The 18046-nt window shown below is 47.4% G+C and overlaps 1 protein-coding gene across 2 annotated transcripts; it reads right to left on the bottom strand.

Annotated features, from left to right (window-relative positions):
• Nucleotides 1-295: 295 nt before the first annotated feature.
• Nucleotides 296-9169, bottom strand: LOC139308167 (homeobox protein SIX1). Of its 2 annotated transcripts, none has more exons than XM_070931621.1 (2): nucleotides 8540-9164; nucleotides 296-1702 (listed from the first exon to the last, which is right to left on the bottom strand). In XM_070931621.1, the coding sequence occupies exons 1-2, from the start codon at nucleotides 9097-9099 to the stop codon at nucleotides 1408-1410; spliced, it is 855 nt and encodes a 284-aa protein (XP_070787722.1). In that variant the 5' UTR covers nucleotides 9100-9164; the 3' UTR covers nucleotides 296-1407. The 2 variants fall into 2 exon arrangements, with proteins under 2 accessions (XP_070787722.1, XP_070787724.1); XM_070931623.1 differs by having other exon boundaries at nucleotides 1617-1702; nucleotides 8599-9169.
• Between the last annotated feature and the right edge of the window lie 8877 nt (nucleotides 9170-18046).

Below are 18046 nucleotides of genomic sequence, written 5' to 3'. Positions count from 1 at the left end.
GACACCCCTGACTTAGAAGGTCTTATCTGTACAAGGCTTTCACTGAAACATGGAGTAAATTCCTCTGGAGTAAATAAATTTAGCCCCCAACTTGAATGTCTTTTAGGCATGGAAAGAGTAGCAGGAGAGGGCAGGGGAGAGCAGAGAATACACATCAACTGTTATCCAGTTATAAATAACATTAAGAGTCTTTATCAGTCTTATCAAGTTTAATTTAGATTTCTGTGGGTACAAGAAACCTGGAAATGAAAGCACATGCTACTAGCGGTAATCAAATTGCCAGTTGATTTCTCAAGCCAAACTATATGGGAAAAGGACGAAGAGAGACAGACGGAAATAAAACCTAGAAAAAGAGTCTGGATTATGAAAGATGTCCAGGTAAGTGGAACAACTTTTGTTGTTGCTATTATAAAAAAAAAAAATCACACAGATTCATTTCCAAAATTCACCGTAAACAGAAAAATCACTGACATGAAATTACTCTCATAAAATTTTAATCTAACAAAGGGCTCACACCTCTGCATTAAGACATAGGCACTTAACATTCTTCAGCTAATACTGCATCATTTTTCCTGTTTTTTTTTAAAAAGCTACTTCAAAATCTTTTCAGAAATCTAAACCTGACCAAAAAGGAAAAAAATGTAAACTTAATTTGCCCTCTCCAAATCTCTCTTTTAGAATTAATTTTTGGTACTTTACACCCTCTCTTTATTCCCCCCAAATTCAAGCCAAGATAACTACCCACCACCACCTATTAAAATATATCACTAAGTCCTTAGTGGAAAGGGCCCCTTCCTATATGAGCTGCCTTACAAGCCCCATTTAGCAAACCTCTGAGTGAGCATGCCTGGATTTGCTTTGTCAGCTTCACTTCCTTTAATGGGCCTTATTTTTGAGTAAGGATGCTTAGGATTCTGCTATAAAATATTTGTCTTCTTTTCCTCCTCTACGGAAACGAAACAAAAGAGAGGACACGGTCCAAGTTAAAATCCACAGTGCTTAAATCTCTCTTTGAAACTGATGGAGTCTAAGTGCTTAACCTGGCTTGGTTATGCTCTCCGTCCTTTTAAACAAAATGCAACAACCTGTCATTCCAACTCAGGAAAGATTAAGTAAATGGAAAAGGATGCAATGGAGGGATGACACCCAGGGTTGCCCCACAAATGCGTTGAAGGGTGGATGTTCTCTCTTTGTTTGGCTATCCATAAGATGGTTTCGCGAGAGAGGTGTTGCATAAAGAGAAATGGAAACCGGGATGATTTAGAAGCGATTTTTAAAAGGCATTTTAAAAATCACCAGGAACATTCTGAAAAAAAAAAAAAAACGAGGGTTGTGGGGAGGGGGAGGAAAAAATATATGACACAGTTCCCTTATTTACAAGCCCCACCTTCCGTGGGGGGGACAAACTCATGAGCCCAGGTCCACCAAGCTGGAAGTGAGAGGGCCTAGGAGGGATTCCTGCAGCTGATGTTGGTGAGGCTGGAGGCCGTGGGCTGGCTGTGAGGCAGTTAAGCCTGTCAAGGAATAGCTGGAGTTTCTGGCATGGCTCAGGTTGCCCTGGAGCAGGAGAATGGAGTTCTGATCCGGACTTTGAGGAGGCGAAAACTCCTCTTCGGAACTGGAGATGAGTGGCTTGGCCCCATCCAGAGGAGACAGCTGGTTCTGTTTGTTGGTAGATGTATTGTTGTTTTCAGTGTTTTCTCTGGGAAGGGAGGGGAGAAAGGAGAAATTAGTCATATGCCAAACTGGTTACAAAATGGAGTGGAGAGGAGGAATAGTAATCCTAGAAAAGCCTTTCCCAACCTCAAACTCTCTAGATAGTTGGGTGCTACACATCCCAAAATTCCTGGCAATGTCCCAACACATCTGGAGGGTCACAGATTAGGGAAGACTGGTCTAAATGCATGTTGGCATCTTATCCATAGAACAAGGGGGAAAAAATCCACTAATGTAAATGTAATTCTCAGATCCCTGCGAAATTTCAGTCCTAGGAAATAAACCCTTTGGATGCAACTTTCTCGCTATACTTTTAAAAAGTCTCTTTCCTCAAAAATATATTTTATACATAGAAACCCCACCAACTTTAGATAGGATAACATTAGGCATCACAATACATTTTTATTTCCTCCAAGACACTTCTCTCCCCACTCTCCCCCACCCTGCTTACTTGCAAAGAAAGATACATAGAATTCTTGCAGAACATATAACAGAATAACAGAGTTGGAGGGGACCTTGGAGGTCTTCTAGTCCACCTCCCTGCTCAAGCAGGAAACCTTTTAGACAAATGGTTGTCCAATCTCTTCTTTAAAACTTCCAGTGTTGGAGCCCCCACAACTTCTGGGGGCAAGTTGTTCCACTCATTAATTGTTCTAACTGTCAGGAATTGAGCGGTTCCTTCTGTGATTCACACCAAATAAAGTTATATTGTGTTCAGTGGGGCTTGCTGTCACACAAGAACACTGCACAAATTTGTTTAGAAAATTAATATGAGCCTACGGTGTATTTTGAAAATGTCCCTAAAATCCCAGGTCTCTCTTTAATTCTTCTATTGGGAAATGAGCCTGAAATTGGAGAATTTTAATGATAGAATTTATCATTTAATTAATCTAATTGCCATATTGCTATTAGCCCTAATTAGTGTTTAATTAGTATGATTACATCAATTATTTCGTTATCTTGGGGATGGGAAGAGGAAATGGCTTCAGTCTGCAAGATGAAAACACAAAACTTGTCTTGTACACCAAGCCAAACTTGCTAAAGCCTTGAGCCACTTGCTGAGATCCTAAAAGCAGCTGTCTTGGAGGGGAGCCCTACTGAGGGAAAAGGAATCGCTTCAAAATTATTTGCAGTTGGATTAAAAACAAGGGCAACCGAAGCAAACAGAAAAAAAGGGAGGCAAAGAAAATGTTTTTGAAATACAAGAAATATATGAAACCAATCTAGGAAATAATCATCTTTCAAAAAACAAAATTGAAAATCCACCTATGGCTCCAGCCTCAGCCCCTGGCAGGGCATTGGGGGGTCTAGAAATAAGTCCTGCTGATAACTTATTTCCAGATAATTGATCATAAAGTTGAAATCACTATGAGACATAACTAGCAAATTCCTCGATTAAGAAGACTTTTATGATGGTGTAACCCATGTACTGTGTTCTATTATATAATAATGTTAAATAACTTACAAAAATATATTTTTTAAAAAATGCCATTAACGTTTTTTTAAAAAATAGAATGCTAGGAAAGAAAGAAAGTTTAGAGTCATCCCTGCCATTATATTTTGAATCCCCTAAAATTTTCTTAGGGGAAAAAAAATTCCTCTTCCAGGTTAAGAAGTTACTTCCAAGAAAACGTCTCAGAAGGGCAACTGTTCTCCATCCCGAAGTCTAAATCAGGGATGGAAAACTCTCCCTTTCTTTCTTTCTTTCTTTCTTTCTTTCTTTCTTTCTTTCTTTCTTTCTTTCTTTCTTTCTTTCTTTCTTTCTTTCTTTCTTTCTTTCTTTCCTTCCTTCTTTCGACCAAGCCGACCAAGAAGAAGAAAGTCTCATGGCCTGAACTAACCGGATTCGGGCATCTGAACGAGCTTAGATCTGAGATATAATTATGCCTTCGGGTGCCACAACACTCCTCATTTTGACACATATCTTGGCGGGAGGAGGAAGGACTTGGGGAGCTGAAGTCGGCGCCCTCCAAACGGCACGGGTGGTGTCAGGGGTCCTGAAAACTTGATCTTACAACTTTGGGAAAGTTAATTGCGGTGAAGGGGCGGGGGGGGGGAGGAAACAGCCCTTTATAATCCAGGTCGCAATAGACATTCTGGGTTTATACCATCTTGCTCAAGAGCGTTTAGCTGGAAGGCAGTCCCGTTGCATTCTTCTTAACCCCAAACCCCCGATTTCCCGGCAGATGTGTACCATCTCCATTTTAACGACTTTTGAATCCAGGCGAAGATGCAGATCTGCCGCCGGGAGCGCATTTGGAAATATGGCGGAGTCGCCCCAGCTGCGGGAGGGTCTTTGGGCAATGGGGTGGAAGGCTGGCCGGTTGCTCCTTTTGAAACCACAGACTTTGGTGGTCCTCCCTTCCCAGCTTGAGCCCTTGAAGACGGGCTGCCAAACTCTGGGGGACGCTGCGCATACCCGATTAAACCGAGCTCCCCAAAAGAGGGATTGAAAAGGCAGGGAACGAATCTCAGAGGCGTCATCCGCGGCTCTCAATTCTTCTCCCTTTGGGGGCACATTCTGCACGGCGTAGCTTCCTCGTCGGCCAATGTCACCTTTGCAGGTGTGAGTTATTTAAAAAAAAAAGAAGCGCAGAAGTTGAGGGGCTAACCTTGGCTTTTTAAGGCAATACAATCTGCCTCTTGGATGGGGATAAGGCGGCCTAAGATCCCGCTCCGCCTCTGCCTCTATTCATCCCCAAGGCTGCGCTGCCATTTTTTTGCGCCGCATCGATTGCAACATCCCCAGAGGGGATCCGAATCTTGCAAAGTGGTGCGAAGCCCAGCGATCTTGCTCTCAAAGCGCGATCGCCTAAGGCGCTTGAGTGGGGAGGCTGGATGGATCGTGTCCACGGCTCCAGCGGGAACCCAGAAGCTTCTCGAAGGGGGGGAAAAAAGAAAGCAAACAAAGAAAGAAAACAAACCCTTTCCTGGGCAGAGAAATTGACTCCCTCCCCCACTTCAGGACTTCTCCATTTGGCTGCCCGTTTAGAGGGCTGCACTGAGTTGTGGCAGTCCGAATGGGGCTGGCATTAGCACCGAGCTGCTTCGTCTTTAGATGTTAAATTGTCCAGAACAAAGCAAAACTACAGTCTACAGAGCTGAGAGCTCAGGAGAAATGCAATAATTTTTTTATCATGGGTTTTAAAAACAAAACAAAACTAATTTTAAGGCTGTTATCTCAAATAACGCATTTATCCGGTTTCGAGGAGGGGGGGCGGGTTCCGAAAGGCTAACACTGAACTGGCAGTTTATCTAGGTTTAAAATAGACTGAACTTGACAGCACGTCTGAAGACGCTGTCAGATGATGGAATCAGCTCGTTTCTACGATTCCGTTCCCTACCTCTCCCGTTCATAGGAGCATAGCAATGCGTGGGATGAGTTGTGCGCATCGGAGCCTGTGAAAACGTCTTTTATCAATGAATTAAAATGTACGTTCTTGGTGAAAAGTAGCTCACCTCCCCAACGCGATGTTTCCAAACACGGAAAGTGGAGTACCAGACTTGGCTGTATTTACTCCGAAATTAAGGTCTACTCCGGCTGAACCGACTTACTCCTGACAATGCTAGAATTTTATGTATAAAATTGTCTCTGGCCGTAGCCCGAGGACGCCTTGCGTTTATTGTGAGTTCGCGGAAACTTTTCACCGCGGTGTGCGCCCACGGAAGGATCTCGGGCCCAACACGCGACACTCTGCCGCCTTTCCTCTCCGCTTCTAAACGTTTCGTATTTTACTGCTCAAGAACCTCGCCTCTACTTTGGTTTTGTCCAGAGCTTTCCAGCTGTATCCGAACTATATCGACAATCTGAATTCCTTCTTCAGACGGGTAGTATGTACTGTCGAAAGGAAGAGGCTTCGGCAACGATTCCGAAATGTAAGGCGTGGAGCGTCGTCGCCTCTGAAGCCATCCGCCTCCCCCTCGGGAAATCGCCTTTGTGGAATCCGCGTTCACAGTTGTAGAGAAAGCCGGGCGAGAGGGGGCTACTTTCCAGACCAGGAGAAGAGCGTGAGATTGTTTCCCCCAAATGATCCAGTCCGCAGAGATTCGGAGATAAAAGATCCGAAAGAGCCTAAGGTCCCTTCCTCTCTTGCCGCCGTTACCGCTGCCACCGTAACTTGATGGCTGATCCTGGTGGTATAAGGCAGATCCCCTGGTTCTCGGTTTTCGTTTCCAGGCTGCACTTGGCAATTTCAGCAACTTGAAACCTCCAACGGAACGAGGTGAACAATCCTGCCAGTCCTGCATCTTGGGGGCACTGCGCTTCCCTTCCCCCACCCCTTGCCATTGTTCCTGCTGCAATTGGCGCTGTGGCCTTCCTTCAACCTGGTCTTGGCCAGATGTGCAGGGACTATAATCTCCAGAATTCCCAGGTAGGGCTGCCTGGGAACCCCTGGAGCGGTAGCCCGAACACATCTGGAGGACATCAAGTTGATAAAGGTTGTTGGGTGTGTGTGTGTGCGTGCCCCTCTACCTACCCACCACTCCCCTACCTTTCCACACACACTTGTTCCTGCCTCCCTGGGCAGGTTGGTATCATATTGAACAAAACTGGGGCCCAGCCTCAGAGAGGTAATATCTGGAAATAGAGCTCCCTGGATTTAGCCAAGAGATCTTGGAACGAATCTTGGGTGGGGAAGGCCTGGGACCCATCAGTGCGACTGACACCCTAATCCTAAACACATGTAAACCATCTTAAAGTTAAGCACTTCCATTTAACTGGGGGGTGGGGGTGTGTGGTTCTGGCTGGGTCTGACGGATAAGGAGAAGAGAGCCGGCTTCCCGCTGCTCTTCCCTACTGGCTTCTTTTTCTCAACACCCTAAACAGCAACCACCATGGTGACCAGTTCTCACTCTTGCCTTCCAGGTGACAGGCGCCCGGAGGAGGCTCAGGCCTAGAGGGAGGTCAGCTGAGTTCCTCCCAGTTCCAGGAGTGACGCAAAAGCAGGCTTAGGAGTGCAGACTGGAAGTATCCCCAGAAAAGCCTCTGGGCCTTTTCTGGAGATGACCTCCCCAACCTAACCTTTAGCTGCCTTAAAAAGCCAGAAACACAAAGCAGCCCCTTCAAATCTTATGGCCTTTCTTCTAAGGCACCCTTCCTCGAGAGGCTGCAATGCCTACAGTTCGCCCCTGAGAAGGGAGGCGAAGAGGCGAAGGTCCCTTCTTTGCTGAGTTTTAAAATCACAAAATCTAAAACTGGACATGCAGTTGAGAGAGCCCCCCCCCCTCTTTTCTTTCTGCTTGATGGATGGTGATCATCACCACCATTGCCATCAGGGAAATGTTAGCTTGCACACTCACTTTCTGGCTTTTACATTTGACTTTCAAATCATGCCTACTGGAAGCACAAGCCAGGCTGGAGATGGTAGTAAAAACACCCAGGGCTATAAAGAGGGGAATCCTACTGGAGGCCATTATTTCTGGCTGCCAAGGGAAGATTTCCATTCAAGACTAGGAGGCAGGCATTCAGTATATTCTCAGCAGAATAGATGGAGTTGGAAAAGCAATGGGCAGCATGGAGGGGGGGGGCAGGTGGCACAAACCGAAAAATTAGGAAAGAGAATGGGAAGGAATCACTAGTGGGGGTTGGGGGATGTGAAGACTATGGGAGGGGTACAAAGACATGAAGTGGTGGCCTTTGAGGGGGCTGCTTTGCTTGGCTGGATCCTCCCAGAACAAGCCTAACAACACTCTTCGGTTGGCGCTGTCTGTTGGAGCAGTACCTGGGCAGAGGGGAAGCACTAATGAACCTTAAGAAAAGGTTTATATTCTATTATGAGTTGGTGTAAAGAAAATATGTGTGTCTGGGTGGGTGGGTGTCATTCCTCTTTTCTCCCTGCATGGAAGTCTGAGCGCCCATTCCCGAATCCATCAATTCCAGTGCATTTCAAAAGACATAATACCTTCTCTTTAGGGTCTCCAGGCAAGGCAGGGATGGTGGAGGTGGAGATACAAATGCAAATTCTATTAACTGACACCTCTTTAGCGCTGCTCCGTATTTAGAAACAAAGAAATTTACTGGATTATGATTCCCATCATTCCCGGCCAGCGGAGGGTTTTGGAAGCTACAGTTCCACACATCTGGAGAGCACCAGATGGAGCTCTAGCGGTTCCATCCGATTAAAGCTCAGGGCCCGCTGGTTTTTTTAAGGCACGAGGGTTAACTACGCAATTGATCTGCCTCCTTACGGGCACCGCTATTAAACTTAAGTGTCCCTTCATGGGACACTTGCGCCAGAGTAAGTAACGTGCAGGATCGTGGCCTAATCCTTTGGAAGTCAATGGTGCAAGGAGGGCGCGGTGAAATCGTTGCTTAGCAAAACCGGCCAAGGGGGAAGAACAACACAGAAACTTTAGAGAAGGCTCGGTCCTTCCAACTGGCGTGGCTCAAGGCGCTGACCAGGGTCAACCGAAGCAGGGCCTACTTAATTCGCCCAGTTGCTTAGTTTTGTACAGCGCAGCCCCCCCCCCGCATCCCCCAGATGAGCGCAAGGATTGGGTTCCCAGAACCCAAAGCCCCAAGCGAGCCAAATCTGCTACAGTAGCCCTACGGCCCTGAGACGCCGCGCCAGTCCAGATCATCAGCACCTCGTATTATTATCGTTACTGTTCCACCTTCGGGTAACGGGGTAATCCTTCCTTGCCCCCTTCTCTACCTCGGCGGAGGAGCTTCAGGTTCTTCGCCTGAAGGAAACAACCCCCCCCCCTCCGGGAGTTGGGTGGGACCTGCCCCAAAGCCCCCTTTCCCCGAGAGAGCTGCTGCTCTGGGGGCCGCCGAGACCTTTTGTCCCCCAGAAGAGCCCGAAGCACAAGCAGAACCCACCTCTCTTTCGCCTCCGCCGCTCGGTCGCGCTGCCTCCGGTTTTTAAACCAGTTGCTAACCTGGGTGGTGGTGAGGCCCGTGGCTTCGGCCAACTCCCTCTTCTCCCGGGGCGACGGGTAAGGGTTGTGCGCGTACCACTCCCGCAGGACGCCCCGGGACTTCTCCTTGAAGCAGTAGCTGGTCTCCTCCCCGTCCCAGATGGTCCTGGGCAAAGGGAATTTCCGCCGCACGCGGTACTTGCCGACGGCCCCCAGCGGCCGGCCCCGCAGCTTCTCGGCCTCCACGTAGTGCGCCTTCAGCCAGAGCTGCTGGAGTTTGGGGTGGTTGTGCGGCGAGAACTGGTGGCTCTCCAGGATCTTGTAGAGCTCGCGGAAGTTGCCCCGGTGAAAGGCCACCACCGCCTTGGCTTTCAGGACGCTCTCGTTCTTGTGCAAGTGGTCGCAGGCGGGCAGCGACCAGAGGAACCTGCCCAGCCGCTCCAGGTTGCCGCCCTGCTGCAGGACCTCGCAGACGCACGCCACTTGCTCCTGCGTGAAGCCGAAGGACGGCAGCATCGACATGGCTCCGGCGCCGAGCTGCTCCTCAGGCGGCTGCTGCTGCTCCTGCGCCGCCGCCGCCGCCACCCCTCAGCCCAACTGCCGCGGGCTTAGCTGGCCGAAGGAAGCGCGGGGCGGGGAGCGGTGGTGGCGGAGAGAGACTTTCCCGAAGAAGAGCCGGAGGAAAGTCGCGGCGCCGTCCCCCGCCCCTCCCCACCCCACCCGGCTGCTCTATCCAGGGCCGGCGGGAGCGGGAGCCGCGTCCGAGCGCCCCGAAAGAACGGGCGGAGGGTGAGGCGGCTCCAGTCAGCCGGGAGATTGGAGCCGGGAGAAGGAGCGTTAGCCCCGCGCTGCAGAGGGCGGCGGCGGCGGCGGCGGCGAGGAAATGGATGCTCTGGGCGAGTTCCTGCTGCCGGGCAAAGTTTTGCTTGGGGTCCTCCCGCAGCCAGGCTTAAAGCCGCCTCGGTGTCCGGGCTCTTCTGATTGGACGCTTCCAGCGCCTATCGGAGCGCGCGCCCAGTCCAAGCGGCGGCAGCGGGAGGCAGCGAGCGAGCGAGCGAGCGGGCGCGGAGGCGGCCGCCCCGAGGCAGTCTGGCCTCAGCCTGGCGCTGGAAGGGGAGTTTTTTTGCGGGCTCGCTCGGCGCTCTGAGGCGCGGACGCTCTGCTTGGAAGCCGAACGACTGACTGACTGGCGGGCAGAAGGAAAGCGAGCGGCTCGAGGTTTTTTTTTGTTTTTGTTTTTCCTCCTCCTCCTCCTCCCCCCCTCCTCTCTCTCTCTCATCTGCCCCCAGAAGGGAGACACGTCAGGAGCTTGCAAGATGAGCCGCTTCTCAAGTGTCAGCTGAGGGGAACGAAATTCTGTGCAAATCAATTATTGCAGACTTTAAAAGAAGAAGAAGATGAAGAAGCCAACACCCACCGTCAGACGAGCCAGCTCACCAAATCCCCCCCCCTCTTCTTCCTCCTCCTCCTCCTTTCCTCGGCCCATCACTTCGCTGGCTTCCCATCCATCTCACCCTCCAGCCAACCAACTGGCCCTCCTTCTCCTTTTCAAGATTCCCTCGTTCCCGGTGAGCTCATATTTAATTACCTTAATGTTGTGAATGAATAAATGATGCCCCAGATGAATAGCTTATGTATGGTATGCGCTAAATAATTAAAAGAGCCTCATAACTTTGCCCTCAGAGGATTGGAGGTGGAGATTTTCCTAATCGTAAAATTATTAATCATCAAGAACCAAAGGACTGATGGATTGAAACCTTTTGATTCCAACCCTTTAAATATGGGCTCTGTGGCTAGCACCAAGCCAAGGGGTGTGTGGAGCATCCAACTCCCAGAGTCCTTCGGATGCAAACTGGTGGGCTTTGAAAGAGTCAAGGACTCAAGGTGCTGGTTGCTGTGGCAATAACACAAGCAGAAAGGCAGAGGCGCTCCGGAATTAACGTCCTTGAGGTGTTCTCCAGCAGATAGGTATCAGGGAACAGAAGGTTGCTCGGATCATGGTGCTGCCTGCCTTCTCGTAGCCAGATCCAATATGTTCCTTAGGCCTGGGAAGAAACCTCATCATCAGGTGCTTTTTAGGGTATGCCCTCCCAATGAAGTGGTAGCTTTCCCAGGTTTATCTGGGAAAGTGAATCCATAGAAGTTGGAAGATTGGCCCCTCTGAATAACACTTTGGGCTTCCAGCAATGTTAATGGGCAGAGCAAGCAGGAGGAACTGAACAAGAATCCAGACTCAAGTCAAATTCTTAAATTCAGAAAGTTTGGAGTCAGTCATCAACTGGCTTCACTATCACACTTCTTTGGTTTTGACTTACCCTGTTGTGTGAACTCAGCCTTGGGTGTATTAAGTATGGCTAGATGACGTAGTTGTGATATGCCTAAACAGGGATAATTAGCCAGATATTGTTTGTGATATCAGCTTCACTAGCTAAACCAGACCAGGAAATGAAAACTATTTTTTATTGAGATTGGCTGTAATAACAGAATCTGATTGCGTTGTGTCTGTCTCCACCTCCTCCTTATATTCCAGTGAATCAGAAGCTGATTATTTCAAACATTATTTCATTGTTTTGGACTTCAAAAATGTTTCAGCCCTTTTTGCCTAGGTAAGAGCTGATGGTTCTTGCATGTTTCCATTAAGGTCATTTTCTCTCTATAGGCAGATGAAAAGGATGAAATTAGGAATCAAGATTATGCACACTGGTGAAAAGGTGGCAGAAAAAAGAAACACTGTTCTGAGTGCAGCTCAACTCTCTCTCACACAACTCTGTTTTTTAACCCCCATATAGGGAAATATTTTCCCACTGGCCCAATAGCTGTTGTTTTTTCAAAAAAAAAATTTTTGGTTTTACTTCACAGTCAAGCCAGCAGCCTCAGGATTACCTGATCACTTGTCATCCAATTGCTGTGCTTGTGTGTTCTTGGATTCAACCAAAATCTGCTAGTGATGCTACCTTTCTGGATAAACTAACACATAGCATGTAAAAGCAATATAAGAAGCCTGTGATGTAACTCTACATTCCCTGAAACCAACTCATATAGAACTCAATACACTTTTCTTCTGAGCAGACATAGCTAGAGTTTAACTTTAATTTAATTAAGTAGAACTTCAGTTTCTACTCTGAGTGGCCCTAAGGGGATTAAACAATTCTGAATTATACTTCTTTCTTTTTCCTTGCATTTCCACCTAGTACTGTAGGTTCTCCCAGCTTTTCTTTTAGATGACTGGTTTAAGAAGCAATTATAGACTGGAGGAAGTTAACTTGCCTGGGAGAGTAAACCAAACAATTAAAGCCCATCCAAATAAAGTTAATCTGTGTCAGGAGAACCAGCGATAAGAACAATAGGGGTGAGATAAGTGGAAAAAGTGCCAACAAATACTGCAAGCCAATGCCTTTCTAGTTCTTAGAAAGAATTGTTCAAATTCACTGCAGAATGTAAAGCCGATGGCCAGAGGGAATCCGTTGCAGCAAAGTCAAGCAAATGTGGTGCTTAGTTTTGAAATTGGCCCCCTTAAGGAGATGGGGTGGTCGATCCTTTGTAGTGGGGCCCAAGCAAGCATACCCAGAAAATAAAATCACTATCATGTTTCAGACTTCCACCCCAGACTCATGTCTCTTTAGCTGGAAATTTCCCAGGGGCATTTATTTCCAGCTACAATGTTTGAGCATTTTTATATTTTGTATATGACACCCTTCAGTTCTCCCCTGTTCTATGAATGCAGGTAAATGTGCTCTGTCCAACCATCTTCCTTCACAGTGGCAGAAATATTTGGGGTTGCAATCTTTGGCTTCAATCCCAGAGCTACAGTTTACTTGTTTGGAAGACTGGATTAGAGGTTTAGCTTTATTCTTAATTTATGGATCTGGTCGGTGTGCATCTCCCCTGTTGCTGTGAAAGGCCATCCAGTATCTTTTGGCTTCTCTTCTAGAAAATATAGGAGAGGATTGAACCACTATATTTGCTCAGGATTAATGTTGTTATCGTTTTCTCATTGCTGCACATAAAATCATAAACCAAGCACACTTGGCTGCATTTTTAACCTTGAGTTACAGGTGTTCAGCTAGTTTGTGGTTGGTTGTGGGATGGGAACACACCAATTGGCAAAGAAGAGCTAGGAGTGGAGCAGAAGTGATGACTGCTTAGGCCCTACTTTGCTCAGAAATGTTTGGAGAGACTCCATGCATCTTATCTTCTTTCCTAAAAGACTCTGGATTCCCCCCCTGCAGAGCAATAAGAAATAGGCAGCTTTGCTCAAAAAAAAAAAAAAGAATTATACAAATTCATAGGTTTACTTTGGAGCCAACCCCATTACTTCAAGGAAAGCTGACTCCCTGAATAGTTAAAACATTCTCTTGAAGTCCAGCTCCTGGGAACTTCATCGAGGGGTCATGTGGTTTGCTTGGCAACAGTATCAAAATTGGTTAACAGTATCTTTTTTTTTTCTTTTCTGGGATCTTTCCTTTTTCCTTCCTTCCTTCCTGCCTTCAGTCCCAGTCTAACCTACAGCCTTGAGACTTCTAGCTGGTGTCCCATTCATTTAGTAATTTGGAGATCAGCCAAACTTGGCTAAGCATAAGAATGTAGCTTGTTAATTCAATCATACCTATATTCATGTGGAAGAAAACTTTCTTGGAGGAAGTTGGGCTTCCTTCTAAGTAAATGGCTGTAAGCTTCCCATGTGACTATTTGTGAGATGGGCAGCCATATAAATATGAAGGATTAATTAATTAATGATGTAAAAATAAAGCTTAAACCCTGTTTGGGCCACTTGCCTTAATAACCCCTCTCCCCACCCACCACAAACACACACACACCATAAAGTCAGAACAAAATATTTATTGGCCTTTTGCGTCCCCATCTAATTTTTATAGTTTGAAATTAGTCTTCCCTAAACTGCCTATGGGACTCATAGCCTAGCATACTTGGAAGGGATCTCATAGGGAAAGCCTACGCTGTAACAGATGTGGTGGTACTGTGTACTATTCCAATTCAGTTTTGTGCTGAAATTGGAGACCACATTCCCACTACACATGTCTGTGAATCAGCTTGCTTTGGCAACCAGGCACCATAAAGAGGATGATGTTTTTCTTCACAGCAGCCTAGTGGGAGCCAGTTTGGTGTAATGATGACACCCCAAACAGCTACAGAAGGTCACTAGGTGACTTTGGGCCAGACTTTTCTCTCTCAGCGTAAGGATGAGTTATTGTGAGGATAAGAGGAAGGGAGAATTTTATGTAATCTAAGCACTTTGAGATCCAGAGGAATAATAACAGATTTTCCTTCCCCTGTCAATCTTTCAAAAGTATGTCATGATGCCTGGCATTATTGGGCACACGGTACCCAAAAGGGATCCCTTGGGAACCTAATGCCATGAGGAGGAGGAGGAGGAGGAGGAGGAGGAGGAGGAGGAGGAGGAGAAGAAGAAGAAGAAGAAGAAGAAGAAGAAGAAGAAGAAGAAGAAGAAGAAGAAGAAGAAGAAGAAGAAGAAGAAGAAGAAGAAGAAGAAGAAGAATCAATGGTTGTACCAATAGTAATAAGAGCCCTTGGAGCAATACTCAAAGGGCTGCCTATATACATGGAAATGTTGAACTGATTAGACCTGAATATCCGGACTTTGCAAAAAACCACTCCAATCGGAACTGCCTATATACTCAGACGCTACCTTAACAGCTCTTAGGTCCATGGTTAGGATTTGAACTATTAAGTTTTTACCAGTTCCAGACTGTGAATCGAACTGAAGATTAGCCATAATAATAATATTTTTTTTTCAGAAGCAAATATTGGGGCTCCCTCTGCCAGGCTGTTCAAAACCATGTGCCTGAGCCCGACCTTCCACCCAGAGAGGGGGAACACAAGTTTCTCAGCGAACAAAGCTTGGCTGGTTGGAAGGACGGTGGGCGTCGGGTCCAGCTCGTCTGTCGATAGGCTGCCCTAACCAATGGGGACTGGAAGAATTCCTCTCTCGGACGGCCCCTGACCGGGTGTCTGGTAATTTTCCCCAGCCCGTTTTATTTTGGTCCTTATGATGTTTGAGGGACGCTGTCCCAGCCTTGTGCCAGAAAGAATGTCTCCGCCTGGACGGGATGCTTATTGACAAGGCAGCTGCGAGGGGACCGGAACGGGAGTCTTTTAAAGTCCTCCCCCCCCCCCGCAACACTTGCAGGAGGAGCCCCCCACCCCACCCTAAATCTTCGAACAATCGCGCAGCACCTTTTTCTTTCCCAGCCCCGGGAGAAAAAAACTCCGACGCCCCGCGCGCCCAGGTTCCTCCTTGAAACGGGGACCGCTGCTGTCGCCGCCGCCGCCGCCGCTTTTGCTGAAAGGGATGTTTACGGCTCTCCAATAAGGACTCGAAGGGCGAAAGGGCTGGCACATTATGCCTGCAGGCCCGGCAGAAAGACAGACCCAGGCGAAATCGGGGCAAATACTCTCCCGCCTGCCCGCTCTCGGTCTCCCGTCCGCTTCCAAAAACGCTGCTTGGCGCCCTGCGCCGGGTCTCTTCCCCAAGGACGCGCTCCAAGGGTCTGCCTAAACTTGGAACTCAAAACCGCGCAAGCCCCGAATAAGGAACTCCGCAACAGCCTCCTCGAGAATTCGGGTTGCAGGCTGGCACCGCCGCACCAAGCGCCCTTTCTCAGCAACGGAGGAAGGTCTCGGTTGAGTCCAGTCGCGATTTAGGGCAGGAATCTTGTTAGGAATAACGAGCGGCCGTTTCTCAGAGCAACCAACCGGCAATTTGCAAGTAACTCGGTTTGCAGCGAAGGGATTCCGTTTCGGGGGGGGGGGGGTTGGTTTCTTTTCTTCTTTTGGGGCAAGGCGGCTCCAATGATTCCTTGTGAAAAAAATAAGGTGAAGGGGAATATAGGCTCCGTTTGCTACACCGCCAGGGGTCTCTACCTGCAAATTCTCTTCGCTCGCTTTAATTAAAACCATTATTTTGTCTTCTTCCAATCCATGGGCGACGGGGCTGTGTTTATAAACTTCCAAGGAGATTGGGTAGCTGTTGTAGCCTGCAAATCGGTTAGTGGTGGGGATCACACACACACATACACACACACACACACACACACACACACAGAGAGAGACACACACACAACCTATCTATACAGACCATGATTAGAGTCAAACTGAGATGTATAGCACAAGGTTGGGAGAGGCTTTACAGTATCCCTAATTCTTTTTTTTAAAAAAAATCACAAATCTTAGTTCACGTTATTTTACGGTTCAGCAGATGAGCAAGAGAAGGGCCAGGCTTCTTACTCTTCTTGCAACTGGCAGTTAATCTCGCTTATCCAGAAGTTCTGATTTAATTTCGATCTGTTTTCAGGCATAATCTTGGACTGAGCATTTTCACACTAATTCTGGCCACATTTCTTTAAAAGGATGGCATCCAGCATTGCACTAAAACTTAATTTGGTTGTTTGGGTTTAGATTGAAATCAGCCATTGTGGTTTGTAATCCACGGTTTACAGTTGGGTTGCACTACTGGAGTCTCAAGGCTTACCATGGCACTTTGCTGTAAATTGTAAAAAAGGAGGAAATGATAAATCTATGGGAACTAATCATATTCACTGCATTTAATAAATCTAATGCAAAATCAATTCAATTATCAAATGCATTTTATTTTTTTTTCCTAGCTCATTTTCAAACGTGGCAGGTGCTCCAGATGAATCTGCAAAAGCAATCTCTCTTATGCTTGTGCATTGAGGTGTGAAGTGAATAAATTGTGGTTTAGTCAGCAAGACCCGAGTTTAAAAACCTGTAAGTCCGGCCCTGTGTTTCGTGCAGATAGCCAACTACGTGCCAAATAGTCTGGACTACAACTCCCACAATCCCTGGCCAGGCTGACTGACCCGCAATAAGGAGAGGTATGATTTACCCTCAGGTATGAAGCCGAAGTTTACTTGGCCATTAGCGTATCTAGAGGACAGCCGAAATGGCTACTATACCAAATGGGCGAAAGTGCCTCAAGCACAATAAAATAACTCCTTTATTATCCTTTACTCACAAATAAAGCCGATTGCCTGTCACTGGCTTCCCACATAAGCATCTTCGCCTGGAATCAAGCCTAATTAAAATGCCCTTAAATCCTTATTGAGGAATGGCCCTGAATTCCAGAGGATCTTCCCCCCCCCCCCCCAGAGAAGTACCAATTGCCGTTTTCATGGAGTAGGTAGGTGGTTACTGCCTGGCTGGAAAGCTTAGACAATATCCAATAAAATCAGAACCCTTTTACTGAAGGCCATTACTTGGCAACGGTGTGGATGAGGGAAATTATATTTCCACAAGGGTACTATAGCAGACTGCTTCGTCAGCCTTCGGCTAACCGGGAATGCTGGGAAATGTAGTCTGAGCATATCTGGAGACCAATGGATTGAGAAAAACCCTACCCAAGAAATGAATACGTCTTTCCCTTGTAAGTAACCTAAGGCTGCAATTTGAAGCAACCCTGGGCTGCCTGCTCCGAAATTCCCCCCAAGAGAACTCGCAGCTTTGCCGGAGGCTGAAGTCCCAGACAAGTTGACCTAGGCCTAGGGGGCAGGCCCGCTTAAACCCAACGCCACTTCCATCCAATACCCTCCGACCTCCTGGACTTCGGCTGAGTTTACATCTGGACAAGTGGGTGATTAGTGCGCATTTCAAACACAGAAGTGGCAGAATTCGATGAGCAGAATTGGCAGGCTTCTTGGCACTTCTCAAATTGATTTGCCCTTAGAATGAACGCGGGGGGGGGAGAGGGAGGGAGAGAGAGGAGATGCCCTGTCTCAAGTCCATCCCACCACCCGCTACGGAGGGTCCATGGGTGTCTTTGGGCCAAACTTAGTCCAATCTTCCCCACAGTGTTGGTGTTATGGGAGAGAATAGAAGAAAGGGGAGGAAATGTGGACATCGCCTTCAGCTTCTGAACACCAGGTGGGATAAACATCTAGACCTAATAAACAGAAAGCTCAAATCTGTACCTTGTGTTTTGTGTGTGTGTGAGAGAGAGAGACAGAGAGCATGTGTCTAATCTTTGAGCTAGATCCGCTTTCCCGCCCTGTTTCTTTACAATTAAAAACGCAGACTCGAGGTGGGGCTTGGGGAAGAAGGAAAGAAAAGCTCCAGACGGGACTGCCCTCCCTTCTCTTCGTTTATTAATTAAAAATGAAGGGATTTGCAAAATGCGGCCAGCGAACTGCAGCAAGTAACTCAAAACTCCAGCGATTTCCGACCCTGGAGAAGAAGAGGAAATACAAAACCGGGCCATTAGCAAATGAGTTTTGTGTTGTGCTTCTTTCCCATCCACTTGCTGTTCTGAAAAATAGATCACATTTCGTTATCTTTAGTGGGAATCTGAAACGTGATACCGGATCTCACCCGCCCTGGCTGCTAAGCGCGGGGAAACGAGAGGGAGCGAGGGCCAGTTGCTTGGTTGATTTCTAAACAATAAAGGGCTTGTATTTTGTTCTTTTTCCTCCTCCTTCTC

Source organism: Pituophis catenifer, unplaced genomic scaffold, assembly GCF_029215685.1.
Source record: "Pituophis catenifer annectens isolate HBS135680 unplaced genomic scaffold, rPitCat1.0.hap2 SCAF_1, whole genome shotgun sequence".
NCBI classification, from domain to species: Eukaryota; Metazoa; Chordata; class Lepidosauria; order Squamata; family Colubridae; genus Pituophis; species Pituophis catenifer.
This window is presented reverse-complemented; position numbering and strand designations above follow the sequence as displayed.